The sequence below is a fragment of the Adiantum capillus-veneris genome, chromosome 9 (genome assembly GCF_014529385.1).
Source record: "Adiantum capillus-veneris isolate H3 chromosome 9, ASM1452938v2, whole genome shotgun sequence".
NCBI lineage: Eukaryota > Viridiplantae > Streptophyta > Polypodiopsida > Polypodiales > Pteridaceae > Adiantum > Adiantum capillus-veneris.
The window spans coordinates 45,984,770-46,005,032 of NC_140939.1; the positions used below are offsets into that span (position 1 = coordinate 45,984,770).

The following is a 20,263-nucleotide window of genomic DNA, read 5'->3' on the forward strand; positions in this document are numbered from 1 at the left end:
GTGCCTAGCCCAAGCCCAAGCAGAGCAAGCCGTGCGTAAAGCAACCTCCTCTGTCCAGGAGTCCTTATTAATGTATAATAGCAAGGCAAACACTGCGTATCAGCAAAGAAGTACACCACAATGTGCCTACATCCTGCTGAGTCTGGGGGTGTCACCGTAAACTTGGCCAATGGCCACAAAGTCTGCAGCAAATCTGTAACTCCAAGTTCTCCCATGTGATGAGAGAACTCGAGGACCTGTGAATGCAACCATCCCAACACTGAGTCGAGGGACCGCTCTGTCTCGGCCCTACCACAGAGGGGGAAAGAGAAACCAACAGCTGAGTCCAAGGCCTCTGTCCCCCTAGCGGCGAGGAACAAAGCATGGACCTTGAAGCAGGCTGCCTCGTGGTCTGCTGCGGAATCGCCGAGAAAGCGAGTGAACCCGTAGTCGAAGAAGTCTCAGCGGCGTCGGAGGTCAATGCTCGTCAGACCACGAGGGATAGCTGCAAGGGAAGATGTCTGAATCTGCAGAGGGGGCCGCAAGAAGGGCTGACCCTCTCTCGCTAGGTGACTCGTGGCAAAGGCGCTGCCAAGAGATCTCCTAGCCGTCGGAGAGGGACTAGTCTCCTGAGTCGACTGTGGAATTGGAGCAGGGGGGGGGGGGGGGGAGAAGGAGCTGGGGGGAGCGGAGGAGAAGAGGGGCGGGATGGGGCGAGGTGGAGAGGCGATGAGAGCAGAAGGCCGGGGGGAGGATCAGGAGGAGGAGGGGAACTCTGAAGGGGGAGCGGCTGCCGAGGGTGAAGCGGAGGTGGAGGTTGGCGTAGGAGACGACTCCTGCTCAAGAGGACCAAAGCGGTTCCCTGTGGGAACCCACTGCTGCTGAGTAGGCACCTGAGGGCCACTCTGAATGCCAGGCTGTCGTTGTGGCCCCTGGCGTCGACGGCCACGGGCCTGCTGCCACCCCTCCTCCGCTGGAGCCCCAGGCTCGGAGGGTGGCTCTGAATCTGTGCGCTATGCCGCTGACTGTGGCTGCGGCCCAGCCTTGGTAGGCTGGGGCTGAGGCTGAGGCTGTGGTGCAGGTCGCGGCCTCCTCCGTGGATAGGCCTTCGCTAGGTGGCTCATCTGTTGGCAAAAGAAGCACTGGTTCGGGAGGCCCGAGTACTCCACACTCTGTCTAAACCAACCCCCACTCACCCAAGGCAGAAGGATGAGCTTCGGGAGCGTGTGGGTGTCTCTGACCAAAACTCGAACTGAGGGGACGCCAGCCGCCTTGGTAGCTACTGATGCTGCCGTACGAGCTGTCTCCAGGATAGTCCCGATGGCGGAGCCGATCCTGGAAAGAAGTGGTAGGTACTCCCTCCGTAAACCCGGAAAGCAGACTGAGATAGGGATCTGTGCCTCCTCTACTAGAACATCCGAAGCCGGGTCAAAACCATGTCGCCAATGTCGAAAGTGGGCGCGTGATGCTCGGATGGCCAGTGGACTCATAGCTATAACCTTGGACGCCATCTCGGAGGTCTCGAACTCGATCTGATAGTACCCCCGTCCGAGAATCTGGACATCCAAGATCTTGCCCACCTTTGCGAGAAGACGGGCCTGGAGAAGGTCTCGCAGCTCTCCTCTGCTAGGTTGGGTGCCGAGAATCTTGCAGATGACTGAAGTTGCCTGCAATCGCTCTACCTTTGCGGCAAGGCTCGCTTGCTGTGTCGGCGAGAGAGCAAGTCGAATGGTGGGCTCAGCGGGGTCGGGCGAGGGGGCTTCTGACGAGTCCCTCTGTGGCGAAGCTGGAGCCTCCATCTGTGTCTACTGCTGTGTCGTAAGAAGAGGTTGACGGGTGGACGTTGCAAACAGGCGCAGGAAACACTGCCCCAAAAATTGAAGCAATGTTGAGGAGGCCGAATTGTAGGGACTGACAGAGAGAGACCGAGGTGGGCTGGAAGACGGGGCCGGGGGGGGGGGGGGGGGGGGGGGCAGCGGGTTGGGGAAGGTGGAAGCGTTGGCGGCAGGAGGAGGAGGGGGTGACGGGGGCGGCAGTGGCTAAAAGGCAGCGTGGGGCAGGCAGCGGGCGGGTTGGCAGGGGGTGGCAAAGGGTGGTAGGCAGTGCGGGGGTAGGCAGCGAGGCAGAAGGGCAAGAGGGGGAGGCAGCGGGCTTGGGGGGGGGGGGGGGGGGGGGATGGCCTGCGAAGGTGAAGCAGCAGCAGTGAGCCCGTTTTTCAAGCTCCACGTTCAACAAGCCTGCAGTTACAATTCAAGCTTGCCAGATCATCTGCAACGGACAGTCGATCAGCAGCTCTTGCATCACAATCCATGGGCGCAAAATAAATGAGGATCTAGCCTTCTTAACTACATTCCCACTGAAAATTGTAATGCATGCAGAATAGAGAACACTGATTTGATTAGCTTCGCCTTTGCTTGGCCTAGCTTTGCTCTCAATACACCTGAGTGATATATATTTGGGGGGGGGAGAGAGAGAGAGAGAGAGAGAGAGAGAGAGAGAGAGAGAGAGAGAGAGAGAGCACCGGATGACCTTTCAATATATAGAAAAAGCATGCAAAATCTATCCCGCGTTGGCGCGAAAGAGGCCATAATTTCTCCATGCACAGGGTTGTTCATTTAGTATTAGCTATGTACAGAATGGGTCGATTTTCTTATGGGATAACGTTTCAAATCTCTGATGACTGTGCTATAATACATTCCGTGCCAACGCGGAGAATGCCTCACCCAAACACATGTAATCAATCATAATTAGGCTTCTTGCATGTCCATATCTCCTATGGAATCTTGTAATTCAACAGTGTACTAGGTGACTTATTGATTATATGCACCATTGTCATAACAACCTCTCCCCAAAACTCTTGAAAATAAATTTTTCATACGTAGCATGGAAGTGACCCTCTCGTGAATAGTTCTATTAGTGAATTGCCTCCTAATGCCTTGTTTGCTACAGAAGTCCTTAAACTCACTGGATAGGTACTCTCCACCGTTGTTAGTGCACAAAACCTTCAACTTCTTGCCTGGCTAGTTTTTTTTGCATTGCTAGGAACTTCTGGAAGACACTAAAGACTTCGTCTTTCTTCTTCAAGAGGTAGACCCACACTTTTCGAGTAGTCATCTATGAAAGTCAAGAAATATAATGCCCCCCCCTAGAGACTTATGTGGCATAGGCCCACATAGATCGCTATGTACTAAATTTAGAGGATTTCTTAACTTTCGATCTAATGGGGATGAGGTAAGCCTAGTTTGTTTCCCGTATATGCAGTGCTCATACAAACTAAAATTAGAATGATTGACATAGGGATATAGCCAAAACGTTGTAGCCTTGTTCTTCACAAGGTTAACAGATATACCAGTATCATGTGCAAATATGTGTAAAGCATCAAGATGGTGTTGCATCCGTTGAGGTGAATATGAAATAAGCTCAATATCATCTACATACAACAATAGGGGTATCCATGTCCCTGCTTGTTGTGCTCCTCTGTCACCCTCCCTCTCTATGTAGTCTGAAGCCACATCCACGTACATGCCAACAAGAATGGGGGATAGTGGGAATCCTTGTTTCATCCCAATGGTGGAAAGAATAATCTTTGACATCCCCTAGGGCGTATGGACGCATCCTATAACTGCCCTGTACAAGGCCATGACCCCCAATATGAGCTCTACCGGCACTCCCAGCTCCTGCATTCTGCGCATCAATCTGCCTGTATCAAAAGCTTAGCAAAAATCCACAAAGCTACAATAAATCCTCCTCCAATGAAATGTCCTCCTCAATAATAGCTCGTAGTGTGAGAATGTGATCTAGGGTAGAGAAACCCCTCCTGAAACCATCTTGGCCTAGTGCTTGGATGCCCACTCTTTTTGCCCATTTGCTCAGCTCATGCTCAATGATGTGTCCAATCATGATAGTACGGTAATTCCCAAGCAAAGTAGGGTCCCCAGTCAAAGTAGGGTTCCCACAATCGTGGACATGCTCCAGGTACATCAATGCAACAAGATCAACAAAAAGATCTTCGCGTGTATAAAATGCTCAGCTACCAAGCCATCATGGTTATATGCTCTCCCAATCTTCATCCTATCAATAGCCTTCTTTACCCTCTCTGTAGTTAGGAAAGTGCAAGTGTGTGGGCATGCTTCTAGTGGATCCGACAATAATTGATGGTCTGGGGCCATGTAGAGAGAAGTAGCATACTCACCCCGTATGTCTGTAAATGTAATAATTGGTGTTGGGGAGTGCTCACGAAACAATTTCCAAGCTTACCCGAGACTTGGCCCAAGAATAATCGATATAAATCTCTCTTCAACTGAGCTAGGTAAGCTCTCTTCTTTCGTAGCACAAGGCGTTGGAAAGTAATGTGTGAATGTCTATGAGTGATGAAGCCCATCAACACCTTCCTCTCTTGGTGGATCTAATACAATCCAGGTATAAAATAAAATGAAGCAAAATAAAAGCTAAAATGAACATTAGTGTCCAAGGATGCTGAGCATCGGGCGTTGTCCGAGGATGTATTGCAGTATACCTCTGGTATAGGTGGACCGTGAAGTCTGCTGCGAAGCTTGCTCATCTGATTGCCGAGCCTCTGTGCAGTCCTTTAAAGTCAGTGATCTCCCTTTGTGAATATCTCCCATCGTCTAATCTCCTCAAGAGACTCTCCTTGTCTCTCCGTAGCTCTAGCAAAAACAACCCCAAGCATCTTTGATCCTGATATTTCATGACTCTAGCCAGTGGTCCAAGCCCTCTCAGAATAGACAGTGAAAACGGCCTTGTATCTCATAGTATACCGGACAATGACATATGTGATGTAACTCTCTCGAGCTTAATATGACACAACTGGCAAATCTTGGCCTTCGCTGGTACTCTCCTAAAGCTGTCGGTCTCAATCTCTAGCTGATGCAATGATGTGCGCATCTAACCAATAGCACATCGCATCCCATGGGATAAATGAGTGTCCTTATAGGAAGGCCTGATCACATATCCATCCTCTGTGAGCTGGAGAAGACGATCTTTGTAGAAAGCCATCTTCGTGCCAAGCTCTTGTGTTGGCTCTGTCCATGTCATACTGGTGTCTAGCTGGATCAAATCCTGATTGATGAGGTGAGGGACAAGGAGGGTGCAACCAACGAGTATTGGAAAGGGGTAGTTTGTCCATACTAAATCCATGTAGCTGAAACCATGATGTCGTTTGTGCATACCAACAAGATGTGTCTCTCTATGAGGCAAGCTGTTGAGTAGACTCCAAAGCTAGGCGAGCATATCTATCTTTGGGAATATCCCAGATATTGTGTATAAAAGAGACGGATCTGGTAAGTGTCTCTATGACCAGCGGAGGAGTAGCAAGCTCTGCACGAATAATCTTGTGCCATATAGAGGCCTTGGCCCTAATCATTCGGGAAATCAGAGACCAAAGTCCTCTCCATACATCTCCATCCATCAGTACCGCCAACTTCACTATGATGTCTACTGATGGTCCCCATATTTGCACCCCATAAAGCATAGCTGAAGTAACCAATGTGTCTTAACCAAATATTCTTGTGTGTGTGTGTGTGTGTGTGTGTGTGAAGGTTGGACTTCTCAATGTGAATGGACACTATGATAGTCTACTACCATTTTTTGATGGTGCTGTTAGAGAAGGATTTATGACTCTGGCCTATAAGAATATTGTTGTTGTTGCATCCAATGGACATGATCTGATGCAAAAACGCCAGGAATGATTTGATGCAATCTGCAAAACGCTAGGGCTGAATTCTAAATCCCTCTTGGGAGTATCCATATTTGTAATAGTGGTATCAGAGCTCAGACGATTCTTCCTCTATGGAGGATCCGATCGTTTTTTGCAAGACACATGGATTCTAGCAGTGAATCCGATAAAGACGACACCCCTCCGATTACTCGTTCGTAGGTAGATGAAGAAAACCCCAATCCTAGGGGGGGAATAGAAGAAACCAATGGAGGTTCCAACAATCCTCCTTTCGATGATTCGGGAGACCATGGCAAATTTCCGTAAGGGGACCTTGACAAGACGGAGTACGGATGTCAACTCTAGGTTGACACGTGTGTGAAAAGAATTATCAAGTACTCCAAGGAGGCGAAATGTGTGAAGTACTCAAAGACTTATCCACTTGACGAGCTTCACTGACGATGGTGAGATGCTATCCATTCACCTCTCAACTCAGCAACAAAGCAGAAAGCAGAGTCGAGTGCAGAAAAGCATAGACCGTGCTTGCAAGAAGAGTGTAGCAAAGCTCTTGATAAGAAGATCAGCCAGTTGATGAAAACCACTAGGGGTTCGGAAGAAAAAAAAATCTGACCCGAGTTATTTGGGCCGGAAACCGACTTTTGAGGTGGCTAGTAGATCCCAAAAGCATACGCGTTTTGAGGATCACCCCGATTCTTCGTCTCAAACAGTTTCGACTTTTTCTCTTCCTCTAGTTCCAATGAAGATGAGAAAAAGCAGAAGTGGAGAACTAGAGTGCTTCGTTAGCCGCAGACTCCGAGGGTAAGAGAAAACAAGAACCTCTAGAAGACAAAAACTTGGGGGGCGGGGGGAGAGAGAGAGATGTATATTTTTTATTATCTCCACATAGGTCTCCAGCTATCATGATTCATGGGCAAGCAGAGTCATGATCAGATTGTTAGGCAGGGGTTGTTACAAAAAGATATCGTGCCTGGCAATGCTTTGGTTGACATGGATGCCAAGTGTGGTGTACTTTTGAAAGCACAACAAGTTCTTGACCAGATTTCTGTCCGGAATGAAGTCTCTTGGAATGCACCGATTACAGGATATGCCCGACAGGGGCAGGGCCAGGAAGCTAAGGGGTGTTTTCAGCGAATACGGAGGGAGGGTTTCACCCCAAATGTAGTTTCTTGGACTGCACTTATAGGAGGATATGCCCAGCAAGGGCGGGCCAACGAAGCTCTGGACTGTTTTCAATGCATGCAGCAAGATGGCATTTCCCCCAATACAATCACTTATGTCAATGTGCTCGATGCATGTAGCCACTCTGGTTTAGTCGATGAGGGTCAGATGCATTTTGATAACATGAGGGAAAAACATGACATTGCACCAAACAAAGAACACTATACTTGCATGGTTGATCTTTTTGGACATACAAGGCTCTTTGACAAAGCAATGAGAGTAATTACGATGATGCCATCGTCTGATCATCGTCCAGTTTGGGTCTCCCTCCTAGGTGCTTGCCGACAATGGGAAAATGTCAAGCTTGGAAAGTTTGCTTTTGAGCGTGTAGTCCAACTAGACCGACATTATGGGGCAGCATATGTCTTAATGATTAATATTGATGCAGCTGCTGGGATGCAAGAGGATGTAGAACATATTGAATGCATGAGAATAAAAAATGCAGCTTGGAATAAGCCAGGATCTGGCTGCTGGGTTAATGCAAGTGGAAATGCTCAATAAATTTGTTGTTGGGGATACCAAGCATCCACAAAGCAGACAAATCAAGTGACGAGAATGCAATGCTTTCACGTGCACGGAGAGGAGTGAGAGAGGAGAGTACACAATAGTGGATGGAGCTGTGTAGCAACACACCAGACCCTTATTCTTTGATTGTGTGTATCTAGGTAAAATGAATATTAAGTTAAGGTTAGTGAGATAGGGGTTGGCCATTTTGGCCTGGGCATAGTGGCCCTTTACGCAACGAGCAAGATCTTGAAATTATATTCCCCTAACACCCATTGGTTCCACAGAATCTGTCAGCTGATTCCAAAAAGGTTTTGCATTGTCAGCATAGTGAGAAGTTGGCCAGAACTTGAGCAAAGATCAATTAGTCCACAAGGAAAAGCTTATGTGTCACAAAGAACATTCACGTTGATGGGGAGAAGCGTGGCCAGATGCACACTCCAACACCCATACCTGACGCCACTCTGAACACTTCTCTCGCGGTCTTCCTCGATCCGTGGGACGCCGTGGAGCCCTGGGCTGTTTCCAACAAATCCAAAGTGAGGGCACCTCTCCAAATGCAATCACCTACTCTTTCGTCTTGAAGGCATGTAACACTGCCTTGATGTCCAGAATGTGGTGTCTTCAAGTGCATCTCATTGCCCAACAGTGACAGGACTAGGGAGCTCTAGCTGGCTGGCTATTTTCAAGATGCAAAGCAAGGACATTTCTCCTGATGTAATCACCTATGCTTGCATCTTGAAAGCATGTGGCACTATGTAGGAGCAATGATCACGTATGCGAAATGTGTTGTTCTTGGGAAAGCACCAAAGAGTGCTTGAGGAGCTTTCTATTCGGAATGTCGTCTCTTGGAACGCACTGATTACGGGGTATGCTTAACATAGAACGCTCTGGGCTGTTTTCAGCAAATGCGAATTGAGCATCTCTCTTCAAATGTGCAATCACCTATGCTTGCATCTTGAAGGCATGTTGCAATTTGGAAGACACTAGGACGGACAAAAGAACTCAGGATGATATCGTTAGTCAGGGGCTGTTGAAACAAAATGTTATAGTTGGCACTGCCTTGGTCGACATGAATGCAATTACCTACACCTGGATATTTTCAGTCAAGGGATGTTGAAAAAAGAAGTCATGCTTGTATGCTTTTGGAGGTGATACTAACAAGAAAAATCACAATTATATTGTTAATCAGAGGCTCTTGGAAAAAGATATCGTGCTTGACACTGCCTTGGTTGATATGTATGCCAAATGTGGTGCACTACAGGATATACCCAACATGGCTATGGCAATAATGAAGTAATCAGATTTTTCACCAGATGCAAAAGAAAGGCACTTTTTCATGGCTAGGATGTTTTCATGAGATATGCACAACATGGCTGTGGCAACGAAGCATTGAGATGTTTTTAGCAGATGCGAAGGAAAGGCCTTCCTTCAAATGCAATCACCTATGCAATTAGGGGCTATTGTGGGGCTGATGCAGAAACATTTTGTGCTTGGCAATGTGGCAAGCTTGATGAGTCCAAAACACTACTTGACAACATGGACCATGGTGTTAGCAAGTTATGCACATGAAGGACAAGATTGATTTGTTCTATGATGTTGTCAACTTTCCAAACTTCAGTTTGGAACTAATCAGAACAAGAGTACATATAGTGCAGATGGCAGAAATAATCTGGTTTGAACTCTTTACACCAGTTGATATTGATCGCCCACTGTTAATGTGCCTTTCACAGTTGAGCACCATCCTTCTTGCTTCCACCAGATTTGGACGTATGAAGCGTCGAGTAAATTTTGATAGGCTCTGAATTGACACGAGCTGAAATATAAAAATTCCCGCTTCTTCTTAAAGTTCCTCCACCCAAATAGTCACAAGACTATCTCCTTCATCCTCCATTGTCTCTTGCAGCGGGTTAAGAGCAGGAGATGCCCAGCATCGTTGATGCAAGGTGCATCGACAACAAACATTCAATCGCACGGTGAGTAAGCATTATCATTTTGTGATTTTTGACCTTTTTGACACTGCAAGGAGTAAAAAAGCAATGATATTTGTCAAGATTGGATTGGAAAATCCAATTTTCTTTAATTTGGCAAATCAATCACATTTGCGGCACTTACCTAGAAAACCAAAAACCTACTAATAGATAGGAACACATTCCAACTAACTCCCAAAACACGTAAAGCTATATTAAGTTGGGGCTAAGAACTGACCCTAACATTTGCTCGGTAAACAGACTTAAATAACTGTAAAAACTGGTATATCCCCGGTCATGACACATATTTTGCTCCAGAAAGATTTAGAAGAGTTACGGCAACAAGGAGTGGATGCCTCACTGGCATCTGGAGGGGGGCGTATGCATGTAACTATGTATCAATACCGACAGTTGCCTTTTGGTTTGAAAGAGCTTGCTAAGATTTCAATATGAGTCTTAATGCATCCATGCAAACACCTTAAGAGCCAAGACAGGATCAATAGGAATTGTCGCTGTTGATTGTTTCACTTTGATTTGGGTCTGCAATGCAGTCTTGAAGAGTTAGTTTTGTTGGGACTTTGTGAAATAGAATGACTGGAATCTGGTAAAAAGAGGCTGGGATGCACAAGTTCTGGGAGAAGCTCTTCACAAGTTCAAGAGTGGTATAGAAGCTCTTATTCAATTGAAGGCAGATAATCCAAAATTCAATGACCAATACTAACCTCCATTTGTGATTGTGGCCAAGCTACATAGTTGATGTCCTAAGAGAGGCATACAAAGATAGCTTTTCTCAAATTGGATCAGAAACACCTCAAGGCAAGGCTTGAATAACATCGTCAATTTGAGAAATAAGTCTCTCAGCATTGGCAATTTGTCTGACCATCTTGGCATCTACAACTCTAGTGTCAATTATCATTCGTTTGACTCTATCGTGCTGATTGTTGATATTGTAGAGTCGACACTTCTCAAGCTTCAACTTGTCTGCAAGTTCAAACCAGAAAAAAGAACTCTCATACATGGACTTTGGTAAGCTTGATCAAACAATCTGTTGCATCTCTCCCTCCAATTTATGGAATTCCCTAAGACTAACCGACTCCAAGAGGGAACAAAGCCCAAAGAGGGAATAAAGCCCAAAGCTTTGAACAGATGAGGAATGTCATGTTCCTGCCATTGACACCTAGGGCATTTGCCGTATGAGACACCGATACTCTCAGCTTTTTGACCTGTTCAAATGGCTTTTGATCTCTCCCTCTTAATACAAATTCTGATGCTTTTATTGGGAAAAAAAAAGAGCATAATTCATACTAAACTTCAAGAATTACAAACTTTATGGTTTGTAGTACTTGGTAGACTTTTTATTGAGCATCATGAATACATTCATATTTGTGATGAATTAGATTGGAAAGAATTCACCTTCGAATTTTGAAACTGCTTCTCACATTTTCAGCCATGACCTATACCTACATACATTCCGCTCCAGCCATAGCGTGGGCTCTCCACTGTGTCTCGTCACATAATCCTTGAGCATTGAGAGTCACTTATCCATATAGTTCATCACATGTATCTTTTGGTCCCATACATCATATTTGACGATAATAAAAAATCACATGTACCTTTGGTCCTATAGGTCATATTTGTCCATCCAGGACGATAATAAAAAATATACATCTCTCTCTCCAACAACCTCTGACTAACAATCTCGTCATGAGTTTGTTTGCCCAGATCAACGTCTTGAATGATACCGCATGCCTTCAAGGCACAAGCATAGGTGACTGCATCCAGAGAGAGGCCTCACTTCGCAAGCGATGAAAACAGCCCAGAAATTCGTGACCCTGCCCATGTCGGGCATATCCTGTAATAAGTGCAATCCAACCGATGACATCTCGGACTGGAAGCTCATCAACAACTTGTTGTGCCCTGACAAGTGCACCGCACTTAACATACATACTGACCAACAAGCTCTATAAGCATGTGTCCTTCTCAAGTAACCCACTAGCGCAAATCTCCGCATGTACCTTATTGCCTTGGCACAAATCCTTCTTCTTAGCACAGGCTTTTAATGAGGTCATCCAAGGTAGTCTCATTATATTCGAGTGTGTGTCATCGTCTGCCTCTCCATATTTCACTTCTGTGATTTTGTGAGGGGATTGAGAGATTCTCAGTGAACGCGAAATCAGTGTGACTATGGGAAACTCCGAACTAAGATCGAATTGCTGCTGAGAGTTGGCAGTTGGTAGCTTTTGACGGCGTAGTTTTTTTTAAGAGCTTTTTCTTCTGGTTTTTTTTTAAAAAAAAAGAGGAGCCACGTGGGCTAATTACAGGCCAAGGATTTCGAATTGCCCACTACGCTAACGAAGTAAAGAGCAAGAAGAGAAAATCCAAAACAATTGTAGAAAGTAATCCTGCAATTCAGAGGAGGAGACCTTGTCTCCTCCTCATAGTACAGATAGTGAAGAAAAGAGTAAGAAGACCCAAGGAGTTCCAGGATGGGGGTCAAGCAATTAAGTTTGACACGTTTTCAAGCTTCAAGGATACCTAAGAAGTTGATTAAATCTTCACTTCGGCATGGTTAACTGAAGAGTATGAAGAGGATGTCATCAGTGCTTGGCATTATCTGAGGATGACGAAGGAAGACACCTTGGTTGCTTAATGCCAGAGGTTGTGGGATACATTTTTGTCAATAGCTTCTTTTCGGAAGATCACCTTTAAGGAGCAGGTAGAGAGGGTTTTGTTGTGGACTTCCAAAGAAGATTCAGCGGTATTGGTTAAAACAAAAGTCAAAATCCTTTAGAGGCTTATGGGACATGCCAAGGAAGGCTTTGGTATGCATTCCGGCTCTTTTACCTATCCAATGGACATGCCAGTGTCTAAGTCAACGGAAAGAAAGCCTTCCAAGGAAAAGAAGAAGCCGCGTAAACCGCCCCGAGAACCAACTCATTTCCAAAAAAATTTACAAGAAAAAGATCCTACCACTAGTTAATAAAACTGCCCAAAGGGCTACAACCGCCCTCTGCTAGAGAGGGCTACATTAGAAACATGGGGAGACTCTCCTAGTGAAAAGACAAGATATGTACAATGAGGGCTAAATCATGAGATGGAGGAGGAATCAACCACACTGGTGGCCGGTAATGCTATCTAGGCATGCCTTGAACCATGGTGAAAAAGGGTCCTAAAGTCGCAAGAAAGCCTCACAGTGCTCCCCCATGCGGTTGGAGCTGCCCTGAAGTCTCTCAAACCGGCCCTTGAGTGTATGGATCCGCTCCAGCCAAATGTCACGAACAGTCTCTGCCGGTGGGACAGGACGAGCCTTGAAGACGCGAAAGCAGCGGGGCTCGTCAAATGAACCAAGGGTGCCAAGCCACGGATGAGCTCCCAACAACACACTCATCACTACACTACTCCTGGGGGATGAGCTCTGTGGTAGGCTGGAGTGTAGGCTGACCCCCCTGAATCACTCTCATCCTACTGATGGAAGCCATCTCAAATTGGAGCTTTGGGTCCATGAGTGTGGACCAGGCTGCAACACCCTAAGTGTATTGGCAGGCTCAGCCGAAGAATCCGAAGCCAGACCTGCTGTGCCATGGGACAATCCCATAGGCAATGATACCGAGTCTCCAATGGATGTCCGTAGGTTGCACATGCTGTGGAGAAGCCATTGTGTATCAACGGCTTGTGTATCAACCGACACCCTATGCACAATTAGCCACTAAAACATGGTAACTTTCCTTGGTTGTTTGCTGTCCCACAAACGCTCCAAGAACCCTCACAAGAACTCGACTGTGAGATTCTCCTCCTGGCGAGACTAGCTCCATGTTGCCAGTATGTGGCACCCCAAACGAGCTGTGTATTTTGAAGAGAAAGGATCTTGCCAAAATCACTCTCCCAGGTCCCACTGCTATCACACCAAAGGGCGGCTCTCCCAAGCCCAAAGCCGCCAGTGTCCTGACTCAAGATCTGTCGGGTCGGGATTTATGACACAAAACCTCCCAGAGAGCCCACAACTCGGATCCTTTGAAAACAGCACTCTGCAACCTGAGGTTGCCTCTACCAAGACTCTCTCCCTGAACCTCGAAAAACATGTAGGGTCCTGACTCTGAGCAAGCCCTAACTCCAATGAGGACCTCCAATCGCATGAAAGCCCCCATCCAACTGGGAGCTTTTGTCTCAAGAGGGGTATGTCACTTAGCAGGTATAGCCCTTGTAATATCCTGACACATGCTCTCATCCCCCTCGTGCCTTGTAGTTGGATTATCTAAATCTCCTTGGGAAGGCTTGAAAACTGTAGCCAGTCTCCAAAAGTACAGGGTGGACCGTCTCCCATGGGACCTCAAGAAACATGATGCCTGCTACCAACCAAGTGGCCTCGTTGTGTGTTGACCATGGGGTTCCAAACAAGAGGCTGTCTCAAGCACTTCTCAATGCATGTGGGCTGGTGTTGCTCAAGGCCACTCCGCACTTGCTCCCGGCCTCCATGACCTAAGGAGGCTCCGCGCATCTCTGTGAAAATCCACCTAATGGACGCGCTCCAAGGGCCCGTATCAGGGACTCGGGCACAAATCCAGTGTAGTAACAACTCCTTCCAGGGCTCCTCCCCTGGAAGAAGTCCTCTGACCACGAGCTTCCCAAGGAGGGCTCTACTGTGGCGTGCTAGGTCGATAATCTGCAACCCTCCTGAGAACATGGTAAAGTGATAACTTTGGCCCGGGCCAGCTGGGTGTCGCGCCCTAATCACAAAAAGATCATGATCAGCCTCTCCAAGTGGCTAATGAAGGAGCTCGAGAAGATCCAGCAAGACATGATATACCACATAGTAGCCAAAAGCACCTGGTTGGCCACTACAACCCAACGAGCCAAAGAGAACTGAGTCGCGCTCCAATGTAGTAGTTTCCTCCTAGTGGAAAGGAGGAGAGGACTCTAGAGATAGATCCAAACAACCTAACAACCATCAGTAACTCTGTCTCTCACTTGGGTCCACTGAGATGCCTGACGATGGAAGGCAAACTCATGACCCCCCCCCCCCCCCGAAATGGTGATCACCTCCTGTCGAGCCTGTTGCATCTGCTCCTCCAACCAAGGACTATCAGGGTGGCGCTCTTGCATCCTCTGTAGGGAAGCAATGCTCTGCCAGACTCCCTTCTCCTCGTCCTTGGCTGCAGCCAAGCGAATTGCAAACTCTTGGAGGAAGAAACGACTAAGCTGAGGGGTGCTGTGAGTACCCCTTGCTATGTATATGTACATGAGGATTCTTGGACAAGAGGATGTAGCCCTACGGATTGCACGCTTTGGTTGGCTTGGATGGGACAGTCACTACAGACATGCGTATCTCGGGGTTGCTCAGATGCGGAATACTCCGGCCTCAAAGATAGCGAGGTTAGCTGCTATCGCAGCATCGGTCTTTTCTCACTGATCCCATGAGGATTGTCTCATGGAATGTGCAGGGTTTAGGTGGACATTAATTTCAGTGTCAGAGGGGTCGCTTGTGTTAGGAGCTTCAGAGATGCCTTGTGGGTGGCATGATTGATATACTTATGCTTCAAGAGCATCATCTTTGTGAGAGCTGCATTTGGCGTTGTGGTCAGATTCTGCGTGGCTACTATATTTGGTCAGCTGCTTTTGGGCCTGGAGGCATCTAGGGAGGTGTATGTATGATTATTGCGGACTCATGGCAGCAAGCCATTGTGGGCGGAGGTATCATTGTGCCAAGTAGGACCAAGTGGATTACTATGCAGATTCATAGTAGCCTCGTGGGCTTCTTGAGCATCTATGCGCCCAACCATGCGAGTGCACAAGCTGAGTTTTGGTCACACATTGTGGGGTCTTTGCATCATGCAAAGCAATGGTGTGTTGGGGGGGACTTCAACATGTTGGAGGACACCTCGGAGAGGATTGGAGGCAGCCATGCTACTGTGCACGGGGCTGAGTTGGCAGCTTGGGAGCGCTTATGTATGACCCTTAGGATTTCTGATGTTTGGCAGCATGCAGGCTTTATGTGACCCCCATACAGCCTATTTTTCTCTTGATCTGACCGCAAAGTAGATATCTCAGATAGATCGCTTCTACGCTAGTGAAAAAATGAGGGCAAAAAAATAGTGTTCGTGTTGGATCGAATCTCGTCAACAAGTCCAAGGTGCCGACGACGACGCCTGACGATGAGAAGACGCAGGAGGAGGACAAAGAGGGAGAGAGGACTGGGGGGAGGGGGGGGGGAGAGAGGAAGGGGAGCCGCAAGGGTTGCGAGCAGCGTGGGAAGAGGCGGGGGGGAGCAGTGGCGATGGTGAGGGAGGGAGGTGAGGGCGAACGCAGCAGCAGCGAGCCCCAAATTTATAACAATCATTAACAATCATCAAAGGACACAAGCTTGGAACTTTGATAAAGGGCACATCGCATATGAAGATCTCTTGGTCTTGCAAAGGAAAGCCAATGACTTGCCTACTGCTTTTGATAACTATTTGTGCAAGCGGATGATAGTTTTCTTCCAAAAGACGAAATTTGATGAGCTTCAAATGGAAGAGGTTTCGAAGGGCACCAGAGTAAGGGGTGTAAAGGGTAGATTTTCTGTGACGATGAGAGCAAGTACGTGACTAAAAAATGCACAAAATACAATAGAGAGCAGAATGCAGGAACAACTTGGAAATGGCACTGAGGATATGGATCATAATTTTAACAGAGATGTTGGTGATGGCACAATGTTAATGTCGATAGCAACAATGGTGAATGTGCTAACGATGTTGACGATGATGTGGAGAAGGTTTATGGACAAAATGACAAGCAAGAGGCGAGCAAGAGGCCAGAGATAAGGACTCTTTTGATGACACTGCTAATGGTGATGAAGAAGATCTGCAGTACCATGAGACATGCAAGTAAGGTAGACTAGAGGCAGGGTGTTTATGTTGAACGGGTATGCCTCCAAAGAGGCGAGACCATTGAAGAAGCAAAGAGGTATCCCGGCGGGGGCTAGGGCCAAAGAGAGCAAAGAGACAAAGCATCAAGCTGGCTATGGTCCTGGTGAGGACCGGGTTGAACCATCTCAAGCATATAATGTCGATAAGGAGCAATTTTGTAGACCTAATGCACCAACACAGAAATGTAATGTGAACAAGGAGGACTTCATAGAGTAGATACAGTGTCGACGATGAGCCAGGCTTGTAGCCAATTTAGTCAAGCTTTCAGCCAGACAGTGATGATGAAAGCAGCACTCGTTCGGCGGCATCTTTATAAAATACTAGTAGAATGGTCCAAATTTGCTTGTATATATTACCATGGTTTGCAACTGGCTAATCTCGCTTTTCAATCGGCTCAAGGTTAAGCTGAGGCAAACACTGGTGGGACTCAATAAGACTTCTCCTTGAATAGTACAACCTGAAGTGGTTGTTTAACACTAGTCTGTATCTAGCCACTGAAGTGGCTCACACTTAAGTCAATATAAGCTCAAAAATAGAAAATTTCAATTTTCTGAAATAGAAAAATTTGCAAAATAATGCAGTTTTATTTGTAGAGCTGCTGGAACTACATCTGTTTAGACAGCTTTGTGCCCAATAATAAATAATAAAATCAGACTATATGTCAATTCACACGATGTGTCACTACACTTGTTCCATTCGAAACTGGTCAAAAAACAAACTAGTGTTGGGCTGAATGTACAAGCACAAAAACTTCAAATTTAGATTCCTCCGAAAACCCAGAATTTAAAATGGTTTGAATACAAGACTGCTTGATAAATTCAAGGTTTCATCTATATCTTTGAAATTTACATGCAAGAAAACAGAATTACAAGAGCCTTCAAATTAGTCTGTTCTAAATTCCTCATTGAATGGTCCATAACGTTTGGAGGAGAGATTTCTTTGGAGAGTTATAAAGAGTGAAATTGTGAAGACCTAGAAATGTTCAATTCTTGTTTGATGCACAAGCTGATGTTGAAGTCATGCATAGCCAATCTTGACAAGGTTCTCTTCTTTTGCAGTTCTCTCTCTAAAGCTTCACCAGCAAGGCCATCAATTCACCGCCAATGGTAGCGTGGCACAAGATGTTTGATGCTGGCTTTCTTGTGTTACTGTCATGGGAACTCGGCATAGAGACAAGAAGCTGTTAGATTGTGAAATCCTTTGCACGATTGTTTATACGTAGCTCACTTGCTTTAAGATGCCATCCTCATTCCTCAGGTGTTGGAGGTGCATTCAAAGCAGGGTTCATTTTTGAGGTTGCTGAGCCCTCCAAGGCTACTTTTGACCTTGGAGGGAAGTGTATGATGATTTTCTTCTCAGAGCTAGAGGCTGGAGACCAAATTCTCTTACCTGACTTTATACTTGAATTTGGCTTCAAAAATTAAGTGTATATTTGGTGATTTTGTATGTCAAAGGGCATGCAAAAATGTATTATCATTTGAAGGGCAAATTTTTAAAAGTGCCCTGCATAAAGGACGGGCTCTAAGCTATAGACCTAGAATGGTGGTACCCTTTCAGGAAACCAAGTTGTTCTCACGATAAATTTATGATGATGTGATCGGTAAATGGACTCGTTTGAGAGCTCTAGAACAACCCAATTCTATAAGGCACATTTTGTGACTTGCAAATGCTGTGTAGCAAAAGCTTTGGGGAACATTCTTGTGCATCCTGTATTATCTTATCTACTTTAGCTAATGGATTTAATTGTTGGAATACATCCAACACGGGCCACATTTTAAACAAATAGCTACCAATGATCATTGTATGGAGAAAACTTTTGAAGACTTACCTCAAAAATCTGCACCATATCACATTAGTATTTGAGAGGCTGTTAGGGCCTCGTGAACATTCTTACACCATTGCAAACATTTGAATTTCTCTCTCTTTCAGGCAGCGCTTTTGGCAAAAAAAAGAACATTTATTCCCAGCCATTATCTACATGCTAGTGCCACATATCCACGCTATGTATTAAAACAATTGTTTCTTGTGTCCTTTCAAATGATGGCCGTTTTTTTTTGGTGCTGATTACCCCTTGGACCTATGATAACCTCCCTCTCTCTCTCTCTCTCTCTCTCTCTCTCTCTCTCACACACACACACACACACACACACACACACACTCACGAGAGTTGTGTGTGTGTGTGTGTGTGTGTGTGCTGAAGCCTATGGGAAGACCTAGTCTATGGAGACTCTCTCTCCCTTGTTATCTTCACACCCACGACCAATAGGATGATGTCCTCTCGTTCCCTCGGCGCCATTGCTAGACAGCAAGCCTATTCACCTCCCTCCCTCTCTCTCTCTCTCTCTCTCAACTTTGCGTGCACACTTTTTTTTTTTGTTGTAAATCTGTTTTGATTTATTTACCTGTGGGAAACCTCAAGGCGAGGAAAATTTCAGAGACAAAGGGAAGAACACAGAAGTGCTTTGCGATGCAAAATCACTTAAAGCAAACATAGAAGAATTACAAGCTTTCTAGGGATATGTCCTCGTTAAAGGCAAGATGCAACGATTGCTTCAATGAAATCTTGAACGATGGAAAAGGATCTTCATCATGTTGGTGAAACATGCGGAGATTGCGACGGTGCCACAAGGACCATAGCGACCAAAATCTGACCCATGCAAAGAAGATGGCCAATTGTTGGAGGTAATTCGGAAGAATGCCAAAATCGTTTGTGGAAGACTGCTAAGGGAAATCGAAGGTGCATACAAGCAGAAACGCAGTGAAGGAAAGCCTCGGTGCAATGACACTCCCAAAGCAGATGTCTGACAGTCTCATCAGCAGTAGCGGAGCAACCGACGCAACAAGAGGAGCTAATGCGACGCGCGGCAAGGAGTGTTCCAACTAGAAGAACTCCCAGCAAACAATGCCAAAGGAACAAATGCTCCTTAAGAGGCAAGTGAGACTTTCAGATTGCAGTAAAAGTGTGCCTCCACCATTGATCAGATTTGTGTAAATCCTAGAGCGCATTACAATGATCAGCTAGACAAGAGTCCCGCATGAGAGAAGCATAGATATGGCGGGCAAAAATTGCATCCAAAGAAGTGTTCCATAAATTCCTATCTTGCATATGGCCTCCACTGGCCAGCGGCAGAATGGGGAGGAAAACATCCAGCATATCTTCAAACAAGCTCCAAATCTGACGATAATGCAGGCCCAACCCAAAGCATGCTACCGCTTGAGAAAAAGTAAGCAAAATTCCCAGATGAATCCACATCATCCACGGTGCATATGCCACGACCAGGGAGGAAGTAGGCTTGACGGGGCGACTGATCAACCAGGGTAAAAGAGAACACCCTTCTCCATTGAATGCTTTCCAAACACAACAAATTTCCATCCCCTTGCTGCCTTCCATGCCAAGAGAGATGATCTGTAACGACTTTCCAAACAAGTGGACAGCAAGCCAGAGGTGATCAAGCAACTAGGAATATTATCGACCATCTTGCCAAACACAGTCTCCCAATGGGAAGTCTCCAATGATCAAAGGCAGGAGTGGTAACATGCCGACATAGATCAGTAACAATAAGTGTCCATGGCTGAGACTGCAATGTAGGAGTAGGCAATAACATAGCCTTCCTTGCCAATGCATGGCGACGAAGGTCCAAAACATTCAACCCGCCAAGGCGCTTTGGAGTGCAAAGTTTCTCCATTGCTAATAAACAGAGACCTTTCTTATGAGAACTGGTGCACCACAAGTGAGATAGAATAGTAGACATAAGCAATGAGAGGTGGGAGCGAGGCCAGTGCAACAACGGCAAGCAAAACTGAACATATGCCATCATGATACTTTGCACTATATGAAGTCGAACATGTAGCGGCTATGTAGATAGTTTCCAATAGTGCAATTTGACATTCGGTCGTTGCATGACCCAATCGATTTTGCTACGTATAGTAACTTGCCAGCCGATAGGATATCCTAAGTGCCTAACCACCACATGCGGATCGAGAATCTTGCCAAG

At 46.2% G+C, this 20,263-nt stretch overlaps 1 protein-coding gene and 1 pseudogene across 14 annotated transcripts in view; both read left to right on the top strand.

The window, feature by feature from the left end:
* LOC147450436 (pentatricopeptide repeat-containing protein At4g14820-like) overlaps positions 1-18,029 on the top strand; it is a 98,664-nt gene extending 80,635 nt beyond the window's left edge. For 9 of the 14 annotated variants that reach the window (XM_086519680.1, XM_086519681.1, XM_086519682.1 and 6 more), the window contains one exon: positions 17,327-18,029. In XM_086519680.1, the coding sequence (XP_086375806.1) occupies positions 17,327-17,397 (71 nt within the window). In that variant the 3' untranslated portion in view covers positions 17,398-18,029. Of the gene's footprint in view, positions 1-6,755; positions 10,770-17,326 lie in introns of those variants that run through there. The other 5 variants (XM_086519670.1, XM_086519674.1, XM_086519673.1 and 2 more) reach the window with 1 other exon arrangement.
* Positions 14,792-17,315, top strand: LOC147450437 (uncharacterized; annotated as a pseudogene).
* Positions 18,030-20,263: the final 2,234 nt, after the last annotated feature.